General features: G+C 39.6%; 1 protein-coding gene across 2 annotated transcripts; it reads left to right on the top strand.

Moving 5' to 3' along the window:
* Positions 1 to 591: 591 nt before the first annotated feature.
* On the top strand, positions 592 to 12,000 carry LOC134753216 (protein artemis-like). Of its 2 annotated transcripts, XM_063689017.1 has the most exons (5): positions 592 to 733; positions 1,684 to 1,965; positions 2,789 to 2,932; positions 8,275 to 8,581; positions 10,496 to 12,000. In XM_063689017.1, exons 2-5 carry the CDS (start codon positions 1,686 to 1,688, stop codon positions 10,887 to 10,889), a joined length of 1,125 nt encoding a protein of 374 aa, XP_063545087.1. In that variant the 5' UTR covers positions 592 to 733; positions 1,684 to 1,685; the 3' UTR covers positions 10,890 to 12,000. The 2 variants fall into 2 exon arrangements, with proteins under 2 accessions (XP_063545087.1, XP_063545086.1); XM_063689016.1 differs by lacking the exon at positions 592 to 733 and having other exon boundaries at positions 1,683 to 1,965.
* The last annotated feature ends 984 nt before the right edge of the window (positions 12,001 to 12,984 follow it).

Genomic DNA, 12,984 nt, shown 5'->3' with positions numbered 1-12,984 from the left:
ATTAAATATTAGAACTGTCTGCTCTCACTCTGCTTTGTTTTCAAATGCTAATAGATAAATAGACAATAGAATAGACAAAACTTGGGCAAAAACCAAGTTGGCTTCGACCAAGAAGTTGTGTCGTATGAATATGGACTAAGGTACATAGTGCCATGACAACAAAAGCCTGTTAACCTATATTTTTATGTTGGCAACACGTCTTCGAACAATATAGGGACTTTTTTACCAGTATTATGATAATATCTTTATTAAATCAAAATAGTACAGTGTATATGGCTTGCTTATTAATATTTGTTAATATTAGTTTAATGTACTGCATGGCAAAATTTAATCGGTTGAAAGGTACGGAATGACAGGTGGGAACGGGACGTCGCTCTACACATGCATAGCGCTGTCTCGCTTGCCGTGCGTTTGTGGCCAGCCTTAGGTTTTGATTCGTAAATCTTTTCTTAATTTTTCAAGGGGCCTTATGGATATACGAGTTACAACCACACATTTTGGAACAATCCCCGTTTTTCTATACTGGTAACCTTTACTAATTAATGTCAACGTCAGAAATGTCGAAATGTCGTCATTTATATTTATGTCATAACAAAACTTGTATGAACTTGTAATTTCCAATTTCCAGTATATTTTTTATTATTTTTATTATGTCGTCTATAAGACGTCGTGAAGACTGAACTGGATGCTTTCGTTGCTTTCTCATTTATCAGTATTTCATTACAAGTTCCTGGTAAGTTAGCATTTGTTATAAATCACGTTAAGTCCAATTTCTGTGTATTAAAACCTGCGCGAATCATTTAGTTTAGTGTTTGGGCTCTCAAGAATCTCGAGAGCGCTTGTCTGTTGTTGGTAGTCATAGGTTATCATCTCGTAACAAGGGTCAGCACTGCCACTGCTTTGCCTGACTAATCATGACAAAATACAAGGGTGTTGTTACTTCCTGACTACTACTTTATACTGCCACACCACTCAAGTCTCATAACACCCATAACCGCCATTGAAACCCAGTTTGAATATGTACTTTGCAATGTTACAGCTGTTTCATATGGTGGGGTCCATGTATGGTATAGTTTTTATCAAAAAAACTTCTGAAAACGAAAAAACTTAGAGGTCTAGAATTCTAGAATGCATCACTTGTACTTCTCTTGTCACTGGCCTGGGGACAGTTGTATGAAATTACAAGCTTACATAACAGCATTGTAAAGTGTAAAATATTTTTTTATTAGAAACAAGACCTGTGTTTTACAAATTACAAGCTGTTGTAAAAAAAAAAAGCCTTATTTCAGACATTATTTACAATAGACAGGTTGAAATATCATTATCATTTTTATATATATATTCTAGTAATCGCAAAGGCCTCCTCCAACCTTTTCCATTCTTTTCTATCCAGAGCTACTTCTGTTCCAAGTTGTTCCAGCCACTTGGCGTATATCAACCAGACTGTTGTAAAATAGCAACCAGATATTCTTTGGGGTGATCTTTACTTATTTTGCTAACCATTATTGATCATCAGTCTTCAAGTGCACCCATGATTTGTAAAAAAAAAATGTGGAATATCTGCAGTTATTGTGTCTGAACATTTGCAAACATAGCCTAAGATATTTTACCCTCCTCGCCACACATGATATTATTATTCTTTTAACGAAGTTTCATTGACAACTCCAAATTTCTTTCTTTCAGCCATGGCATGCTGTGCGTTCAACGGGCACGTATCCGAAATACCAAACATATCTGTCGACAACTTCACGAACAAAAATGTGCAAGCTTACTTCCTCAGCCACACCCATACGGACCACACACCGGGCTTGTATGACTCCCGCATCATAGAAACATTGAAGACGAATGGTGCAGTAATGTACATGTCGGAGATGTCGGCTGCTATAGTCAAATATGAAGTTAAATGTAGATTGGGAAGTTATGATACTGATGAGATTGTTAAACGGATAAGGATTGTAGGAATAGGTAAGTGTAAATGATATATGTAGGAAACTTCCTGCCTCGCACAGCTAAACTGTGGAATGAACTGTCCTGTGGTATTTCCGGACCAATACGACCTTCAAACCTTTAAGAAAAGAGCGTACTCCCATCTTAAGGGCCGGCAACGCACTTGCAGCCCCTCTGGTGTTGCGGGTGTCCATGGGAGGCGGTAATCGCTTACCATCCAGTGATCCGTCTGCTCGTTTGCCTCCTATATCATAAAAAAAAACACTTCTTGCCGAATCGTGTGGTAAATGTGTGGAACTCTCTACTTGAAACTATTGTTAGTGCACCGTAACTTTGAAGAGCTGCTGCTGAACTCCAAGAGCTGCTAGTGTATCTAATAAATAATAATAATAATACATTTAGAAATATTACATTATATGTATTTGATATGGTAGAGTCTGCAATCTCGTTACGCTGTGTACTTGATAGGGTAGGTTGGGGAGTAAATAGACCTCCTTTTTAGGGTTCCATACAAAAAGGGTAAAAACGGAACCCTATTACTAAGACTCCGCTGTCTGTCTGTCTTTCCGTCTGTCACAAGGCTGTATCTCATGACCGTGAAATTTTCACAGATGATCTATCTGTTGCCGCCATAACAACAAATACTAACAACAGAAAAAAGTTTTTTAAGTGGGGCTCCCATACAACAAACATGATATTTTTTGCCGTTTTTTGCGTAATGGTACGGAACCCTTCGTGCGCGGGTCCGACTCGCAATTGGGATGTTTTTGTAGTCATACGACTTAGTGCTAGGAAACCAAACTCTCATGTTTTTTTTTTTTAAATTTGCTTTTTTTTACAGAAACAATAGAAATATTGTTAAAAGCGGACCCCAAGCGACGCCAGAGAGAGACCAAGCTCTATGTGACCGCTGTACCCGCAGCACACAGTATTGGCTCCGTCATGTTTCTGTTTAAGACTGACTTCACTACGGTACTATACACAGGTATTTACTTGACAGAAGCAAAGAGAATTAAGTAGACATAGAGTGCTCACTCCATGGGCATGGGCAGATGATATTGAAAAGATATACAACTGGCTTTCGGAGGTACAAGACCGAGAACAGTGGAGGAGGTTGGAGGAGGCCTATGTAAGGTTATAGTTATTTGTTATACAAGGGTGCAAAGTTGTATTTTACCCGCGAGTGTGGAATTGAAACACGAGCAAGTGAAAGGATTCTAGCGAGTGGTTCAAAATAGAATCCTGAGCGTAGCGAGTGTTTCAACACACGAGAAGTAAAATGCATTTGCATCCGTGTGTAACACAAAACTTTTCCCCTCACTATAGCGAGGAAAGTGCAACATCCACAGGCGTTAGATCATCTTCATCACTGGAATCACTAATAATTTTACGATATAATACGATATTATAACAAAAAACTCTGGATGTTATGTATTTTTACTTGTCGGAGTCGGTGAGAAAATTTTTGTTGACAATGTTGACATTTCTGATGATTCGTTTTGAAATTGCATCGACTCAACTTGTGCGTTCAGAATTACATTCAACATAATTTGAAAAAACAAATGTTTCTTATGGAATTTAAGGTTTATGACTTAAAATCATTAAATAAAGCTAAATTTGGTATTTTTAAAAATTCTAAAACCATTTATTTAATGATAATTAATATCGAACGAACCATTGTTATGAGCGTTTTACGTTTTGTTATCTGTCAAAAGCTACTTCAAAAGCTACGTCAAATTACTTTCCCCACTAGTGGATAAAATGCGTTTTTCCCCGCTTGTTTTAAAGGATAAAAGACGGCTTTCCGAGCTAGTGAAGGGAAAAATATTTTTTAGATCGTTTTTAGGAGTTATTTAATCAAAAGGTTTTTTATTTTATACAGTGCTCACTCCATACGTCAGTTTTGTTACTAAAAATACTATTATTTTCGTTGTCGACATCTATCGTCAAGTAGCGGAATTATCAGTACTGCTACTATACCAGCTTTGCTTAGTTTGGGACAAAGATAGATATAACTCCGTAATAGTTGGATACAGTGTAAGGAAAAAACGTGCCTCGAAAATCACGAAAATTTGACTCGATCACATGGCGCCAGTACCCTTGGCCTACTCTCGTATAGAGGGCGTTGACGGTTTCGTTTGTTATTTGTCAATTTTAACGCATATCAGTGAAAGAACATGGGTAAAAATCATAAAAATAATTAATGCAAATAAAAAAAACATCCATATTTAAATACATTTTATCGTATTTTTATAAATCTTCATTTTTAGTTTTAAAGTGTGTTGATAGATGGCAGTGAATTTACTGTGGTTACAAAATTTACTATGACAGTACCACTCTATAATATTATATCCTCTTTGGTTTGGGCAAAGAGGATATAATAGGATAGAGCGGTACTGTCATAGTAAATTTTGTAGCCGCAGTAAATTCACTGCCATCTATCGACACATGATTAAAATTAAAAATAAAAATATCAACAAAAAGTATTTATATATGGATAAATGATTTTTTTATATTTGCATTAAGAGCCCGGTTACGATTTTAGTCGCAAAAATGTAAAGTTGATAGATTTCTTCTGTGAAATTGTACACCTTTTGTTACCTAATTGAAATAACAGGTACTGGTTTCTATTAGCAAGACTTCTTATCTCTAGGTTTATCAGATCATTTTTTTGAAAAAAGGCTTACTAAATTAGTAATGAATTTTTTTCTGATGGACGTTTAGGTAAACGCGTGTAAAGCACTGACTTTGATGCTCTTATTTGTAAATTTCGTAAAGTTTGGACTGCTAAAAATGGTAAATTTGTATTACACATATTCTGTACTCTAGGTTTATCAGATTACATTGTTGTTATATGACTTAAAGTTCGAGGAAATGAAAGTTAAACGAATTCAATTTTCTCCAGAAATGACCTCAAAACAAGTGACAATTTCTCCGAAAATCTACTTATTTTCGACGTAGATTGCATACTCAAATAATCTGCAATGTTTACTTAAACTGTTGCTGTACTTAATTTTATTTCAATTGCAACTTTTATTTTCTGACGATTTTTTAAAAACTTCCCCTTTTACTGCTATAACATCGGTGACACGCGCCCGCGGCCTCAGTCCCGCGCGGGAGCTGGTAGAGGCAGGACGTTTGTTGATCGGCTCCGCACGTTGCATCGACGACGACGAAGTTATTTATCATTGTGTGCGTCGCTCGCCGTGTAAAAAGTTATATTTGTTTGCGTGTTTGGCTGTACTGTGTGCGTGTAAACTGCGACCAGAAACTTTAATCCTTGGGTTGTAAGTACTTGTTTATTAACCGCCTTCAAAAAAAGGAGGTTCTCAGTTTGACCCGTATGTTTGTAGGTATATGTATGTATATGTATGTATGTATGTATGTATGTTTGTTCGCGATTATCTCGCATTTGGCTGAACCGATTTTGATGCGGTTTTTAGAAAAGTGTTTGTTACATTCTGGAGAAGGTTTTAGTATACATAGAGCTCGGCTGATGCTGAACCCTGGCTGTACCTAGTGGAACGCAGGTTTTGTGCAACATAGGCACACGCTGTTTTGGTCTGTCTTGATGAGCAATTAGGAGAGCAGTACCCAAGATGGAGCTGATGCTGAACCCGGGCTGTACCTAGTGGAAATCAGGTTTCGTGCAACATAGGCACACGCTGTTTTGGTCTTCCGACACGTCTTGATGAGCACTTGGGAGAGCAGTACCCAAGATAGAGCTGATGCTGAACCCTGGCTGTACCTAATGGAACGCAGGTTTGGTGCAACATAGGCACACGCTGTTTTGGTCTTCCGACACGTCTTGATGAGCAATTAGGAGAGCAGTACCCAAGATGGAGCTGATGCTGAATCCTGGCTGTACCTAGTGGAAATCAGGTTTCGTGCAACATAGGCACACGCTGTTTTGGTTATTCGGCACGTCTTGATGAGCAATTAGGAGAGCAGTACCCAAGATGGAGCTGATGCTGAACCCTGGCTGTACCTAGTGGAACGCAGGTTTGGTGCAACATAGGCACACGCTGTTTTGGTCTTCCGACACGTCTTGATGAGCAATTAGGAGAGCAGTACCCAAGATGGAGCTGATGCTGAACCCTGGCTGTACCTAGTGGAACGCAGGTTTGGTGCAACATAGGCACACGCTGTTTTGGTCTTCCGACACGTCTTGATGAGCAATTAGGAGAGCAGTACCCAAGATGGAGCTGATGCTGAACCCTGGCTGTACCTAGTGGAACTCAGGTTTCGTGCAACATAGGCACACGCTGTTTTGGTTTTCCGACACGTCTTGATGAGCAATTAGGAGAGCAGTACCCAAGATGGAGCTGATGCTGAACCCTGGCTGTACCTAGTGGAACTCAGGTTTCGTGCAACATAGGCACACGCTGTTTTGGTCCTCCGACACGTCTTGATGAACACTTGGGAGAGCAGTACCCAAGATAGAGCTGATGATGAACCCTGGCTGTACTTAGTGGAACTCAGGTTCATTTATTGTTATCAGAACTTCCACCCCCTTTTAACCCCCAGTACCTACTGCATGTTAAACGTGTGGTAGCTCTGGTCAGGTGCCTGCTTCATCTGGCAGCCCTCCAGGTGTTCCAGGTCTTGAACAACTTAACCTGCCTACAGCATACTCTACCAACTTCAGATTAAAAGAGTTTTACCCCTGATCCGATGCGTCCAGCAGCACTCCAGGTGTTCCAGGTTTTGAGCTGTCTCCGTCATACACTACCCACAACACGTTGAGCGAGTGTTACCCACCCTTTGCCCTTGACCCTTTGCACTCAGCAGCACTCCAGGTGTTTCAGATCTGGAGCTTTCCCCATCATACACTACCAGCGGCACGTTGAGCGAGTGTTACCCGTTACCCCTGACCCTTTGTACCCAGCAGCACTCCAGGTGTTCCAGGTCTGGAGCTTTCCCTATCATACACTACCAGCAGCACGTTGAGCGTGTGTTACCCCTGACTCTTTGCACCCAGAAGCATTCCAGGTGTTCCAGGTCTTGAGCTGTATCCATCGTACACTACACACTACCAGCGGCATGTTGAGCGAGTGTTACCCCTGACCCTTTGCACCCAGCAGCACTTCAGGTGTTCCAGGTCTTGAGTTTTCCCCATCATACTCTACCAGCGGCACGTTGAGCGAGTGTTACCCCTGACCCTTTGCACCCAGAAGCACTCCAGGTGTTCCAGGTCTTGAGCAGTATTCATCGTACAACCAACAACACGTTGAGCGAGTGTTAGAAGAGTGGAGAAGAGAAGAGGATGACTTTGGAAATAAAAATTATTATACACCCTTCCCAACGATTAAGACTATCTCCATAATATCAAATTCCATCCAAATCGGTTTTATTGGATCCCATACAAATTTCCATTACCCCCCCGTTTCTGGGGTAAAACCTATCCTATGTCCTTCCCCAGGACTCAAACTATGTCCATACCTCATTTCATCTTAATCGGTTCAGCGTTTATTGATTCCCCATACAAATTTCCACCCCCTTAAAGGGTGAGTTCTTGAATAAAAAGTATTCTATGTCCTTCCCCGGGATTCAAACTATCTGTATACCAAATTTCAACAAAAGGCTAGTTTCCCCTCTGGGTTGGAACGTTGGAAAGTCAGATGGCAGTCGCTTTCGTAAAAACTAGTGCCTACGCCAATTCTTGGGATTAGTTGCCAAGCGGACCCCAGCAGACTTCTATGAGCCGTGGCAAAAAGGCTGGGATAACGCGAGTAAGATGATTATATATATATATATATATATATATATATATATATATAAGATATTGCCTTAGTGCAAATCATTATCATCATGCTATACCTATATAATTTGTATGTATTATATGAATACATAGGTAAATTGTTAACAGTAATAAACGATTATATCAAATTTACCGAAAGTTTTATTTTAACCTAATTAAAGTTATAAAGTGACGCATAATGTTGCGAAAGTATCAATATTGTTTAGGCGGTCGCGTTATTTCAAGCAGCGGCCGGCGTTCGGTTACTGTGTAAAAGTCGTATCTTCGCGCGTTTTCAAATCGACTACGGGCTCTTAATTATTTTTATATGATTTTGACCCATGTTCTTTCACTGATGTGCGTTAAAATTGTTAAATAACAAAGGAATGAACGAAACCGTCAACGCCATCTATCCGAGAGTAGGCCAAATGTAGTGAGAATTAATTTTTCTTGATTATCGAGGCCCGTTTTTTCCCTTACACTGTATCCATCTATTACGGAGTTATATCTATCTTTGGTGGGGCTAGGTCGATCTGTGTTCCGAAATATTTATTTTATTTATATTTTTTCTTACTTTTTCATTCCAGGTGACTTCAGAATAAGTGTAAATGACGTTCCAAAATTCAACCAACTCCACGACAATGGCGTCCCCATACCCATAGACACGCTCTACGTCGACACAACTTTTTTAGACGACCGTTACACGACGTTCCCGAAGCGAAGCGTCAGTGTGGACGCAGCTTTACGCGAGATAGAACGATGGCTGAAAGAGAAGGGGAGAGTCGCTATTAAGACCTCGGCTAAGTTTGGATATGAGTTTGTTTTTAATGAGGTTTTTAAAAAGTTGGGCGTCAAGGTGTTTGTGGAGGAGGTAAGATGGAAGGAGCTTTATAGGTGAGTGCTATTTACTCAAGGGCCTGACACTCTTTGATAGAGAAAGATAGTCTTATCGCGATTCCTATAAGAGGAAAGAGAAATTAGTGCCATGCTTTGTCCTTATCACCGACCGGGTGGCATCATAGGTAGGAGGCGATGGTGAAATACCGAAATTTATAAGAGTGAAAGAGAAAAAATCCTATGTCAATCCTTCTACCAGCGTCGTATTAGACGTGTTCCCCGACTGGTTTGCCCAAGGCACAATACCGCTGCATTTCGTGGCAGTTTTCGTTATGCTGCCACGAAATGCTGGAAAAACCTTCCACCTCCTATTTGGGAGAGCATGACTGTTAGTAGGTTCAAGTCTAAACTGAAAACACACCTAATAGCTCAACAAGGTATTGCTGCCTAAGGGCATCATTCTACATAGCTCCAGTTCCTAAATATTACTAACCCCCAAGTCTATTTCTAGTTACCGCAATATAATGAATTTATATGTATAATACGTGTACCTTTGCTGTAATATACAAGTATTTATATTTCATATTTACTATTGACAAATGTTTATTTATTTATTATTACCTGACACACAAGTCGCGCAGTATGCCGTTCCGCACACCTCCTCTCCTCCTGGCTCCACAGAAAACCAGCGCCGTTGACAACGCTTAGTCGTGCCAACTGCATTGCTGAGTGGAGACCATTTCAGCCTCACATCCTTATCTGTTAGTTTTGTATTTTTCACCTTTGTTTTTTTTCTTTCTTGTTGTTGTTAATGTATCTTTGTAATGTAATAATGATGTGTTGCCTGAATAAATATTATTATATTCTATTCTATTCTATGCTGCCCAAATTTTGTATGAATATTCTTTCTCTTACCCCCGGTCGCTCGGTGGCGCGTCTATAACTACTTGTATATACTATGTCTATGCTCATGGGCGTAGGCAGGTAGGAGCAGGGGGAGGGGGGGCTGGTTCCCCAAAAGCTCGAATTTTACATACAATGTATGCCCCTCTGCCTGCTTGCTGCATGCTTTTAAAAAATTCTTATCTTCAGTTCGATGAAATTTAAATCATATTCTTTCAATTTCCAACAGAACACAATCAACTCTATTTCCTACGTTAAAGGTTCAAAATTCAGTAGCAAATTTTGTATTTTACATTTGTATGGCTAAAGACATTACCTAACATACCATATAGATGAAAAAAACCGGCCAAGTGCGGGTCGGACTCGCGCACTAAGGGTTCCGTACCATTACGCAAAAAACGGCAAAAAAAAAAACAAGTTTGTTGTATGTGTTGTTATAGCGGCATCAGAAATACATCATCTGTAAAAATTTCAACTGTCTAGCTATCGCGGTTCATGAGATACAGCCTGGTGACAGACAGCGGAGTCTTAGTAATAGGGTCCCATTTTTACCCTTTTACCCGGAACCCTAAAACCAGGTCTAATATTCGCGAGTCACAGTATCTCTTTTTTTATATACCACGTCGGTGGCAATCAAGCATACGGCCCGCCTGATGGTAAGCAGTTACCGTAGCCTATGGACGCCTGCAACACCGGAGATATTACACGCGCGTTGCCGACCCTAACACTCCTCTCCCTCGTTGAGCTCTATCTCGTTCGTTGTTTCACATTTTTTGTTTCATTCATCTGACAACCGGTCTGGCCTAGTGGGTAGTGACCCTGCCTGTGAAGCCGATGGTCCTGGGTTCGAATCCCGGTAAGGGCATTTATTTGTGGGATGAGCACCGATATTTGTTCCTGAGTCATGGGTGTATGTATTTAAGTATTTATATATTATATATATCGTTGTCTGAGTACCCATAACACAAGCCTTCTTAGGTTTACCGTGGGACTTAGTCAATCTGTGTAAAAATGTCCTATAATATTTATTATTAAGGCATTAAATTTAAGTTTTATTTTATATTTCAGCCACCTCCACCACTTAGTCCCCGGGGTAACTAACGATCAATCACCTATCCACCTTTGCTGGCCGAAGAACAGAAAAGACCACACAAATTGCACCCCGGACCCCACCAACCACAAATATCTGAACATTCACCTTTCTGCCCAAAAGTGGGCCCACTATGACACAGATGATGACCCCATAAGTAAAGTATCAGAAAACGAAATTGATGTGTGCTTTAGTACGCATTGCAGTAAGTCGGAGTTGATGTATTTTGTTCATTATTTTAAGCCGAAGAAAGTTGTGGGGTTTCCTAATGAGTTTGGGAGTCCGGTTAAGGATGTGGTTTTGCCGAAGAAAGCTAAGTTTGAGGATGGGAAGTTGGATAAAAAAGTTTTGAGAGAGATTTTTGACATTTGAACATAGCATTAAAAGAAAAATGTGTTATTAGGGTACCCAAAGGGTAAAAACGGGAACCCATTACTAAGACTCCGCTGTCTGTCCGTCTGTCAGCAGGCTGTATCTCATCAACCTTGACAGCAAGACAGTTGAAATTTTCACAGTCCTCGGCTCGCACTTGGCCGGTTTTTACGGTTCCGTACCCAAAGGGTAAAAACGGGACCCTATTACTAAGACTCCGCTGTCCGTCTGTCTGTCACCAGGCTGTATCTCATAAACCGTGATAGCTAGACAGTTGAAATCTTCACTTCTTCTTTTGGTGCCATGCCCATCTAATGGGCGTCGGCGGTCAGCATGGCATTCAGCTTCCTGGTCTTTGCTAATCTCTTGAGAGTGGCTGCGTCTGAAATTTTCACAGATGATGTATTTCTGTTGCCGCTATAACAACAAATACTAAAAAGTACGGAACCTTCGGTGGGCGAGTGCGACTCGCACTTGTCCGGTTTTTTTATTGTCCTATGTGGGAATTGTCAAAAACGTGTTTATATGTATTGTATTATGTAATGTAATGTATTGAAATTTAATTTGAATTATTGTGTAATTGCATATTGAAATCTAAATTGACTTTATTGTGTATTGTATAAGGGATTGTATTATAAGTGTGTACTAATATTTTTTTCACCTCAGCAGCTCGAACAAAAGCCTACTTTCCTCACTCCAGGGAGTGAAACATAGTAGCTTTTTAATTTAGTGAAGGCCATGAACTGCCACTTCATACTCTTATAACGTTTTTTTTTGTATTATTCTGTGTAATTCGAAATACATTTTAACCTTTAATATGTTCTCACTACTGAGGTGAAAAGTTATGTGTGCAACACGAGAGCAAAGTTATTTTACATCTCGTGTTTTTGAGTCCCTCGCTACGCTCAAGATTCTGACTTAGGATCACTCACTTCGCTCGTGATTCTATTATAGAATCTTTCGCTTTCTCGGGACTCAATATAAACACTCGCAAGAAAAACCAACTTTCCTCTCTTGTTGCACAAATAACTATTGTTCGACTTTGAACATTATTTTATTTGTTTAGTGCATTTTTGTTTACTTGTTTTTTTTTTCTCATAACAATTGTGGTATGAAGACTGTTATATATTTTTACTGACATTAGAATTGTTTAATTGTGTTATGGTGAAAGTATGAATAAAATAAATGACATATTTTACTACCCAACTGTTTAATTCATCTCAAATTTATTTCTATTTATTATAAACTAGCTTTTTTTTGCCCGTGACTTCGTCTGCGTAGAGTTAGTGATTTGGGTAGCTTATTTTTTATCCAATCTGCTTTTTATCGGTTTCCCATACAAACTTAATGTTAATGCAATTAACAATTAACCAGTACAAATTGAACCGTAAACTGTAACCGTCCGTTACGGTTTACAGTTCAATATGTACTGGTTAATGGTTAATTACGTTCGGCCAACACTGCTTCCACCCCCCCCCCCCCTTTTCACCCCCTTAAAGAATGATTTCTGGCATAAAAACTACCCCGTCTTTCCCCGGGACTCAAACTATCTCTACACGAAATTTCTACTAAATCGGTTCAGCGGTTGAAGAGGTAACCGACAGACAGACACACACACTTTCGCATTTATAATATTAGTATGGATTAATGCAAATGAAAATGAGTCTAATAATTAGAAATATAAGCCTATTTTTTTTCTTAACGCATCAGTATCTATCTACTGGAGTCATGGGTAATTTAAATTAGCAAAATCCTAAACGTTTGGCTTAGTTACGTTATTGTAGAATTAGAACAAGTTTTGAGGAACACCTATTATAATATTTAGCCATAACTAATTATATACAGGTAGAGCAAGAGAAAGGGCTCATTTTGGGAAATTGAAAACTAAAAGTATCAGGGGGCCTAGTCAAGGTGGCAATCGGTGACAGAAAACGCTATTCGAAACTTAAATAATGTACGGAAATAGTCACGTGACTTTTCGTAGCATCTGTCAACCGATACATTTTTAGGGTTCCGTATCCAAATGGTAAAAACAGGACCCTATTACTAAGACTCTACTGTCCGTCTGTCACCAGGCTGTATCTCATGAACCGTG

This window comes from Cydia strobilella, chromosome 26 (assembly GCF_947568885.1).
Source record: "Cydia strobilella chromosome 26, ilCydStro3.1, whole genome shotgun sequence".
In the NCBI taxonomy this organism is placed as follows: Eukaryota; Metazoa; Arthropoda; class Insecta; order Lepidoptera; family Tortricidae; genus Cydia; species Cydia strobilella.
This window is presented reverse-complemented; position numbering and strand designations above follow the sequence as displayed.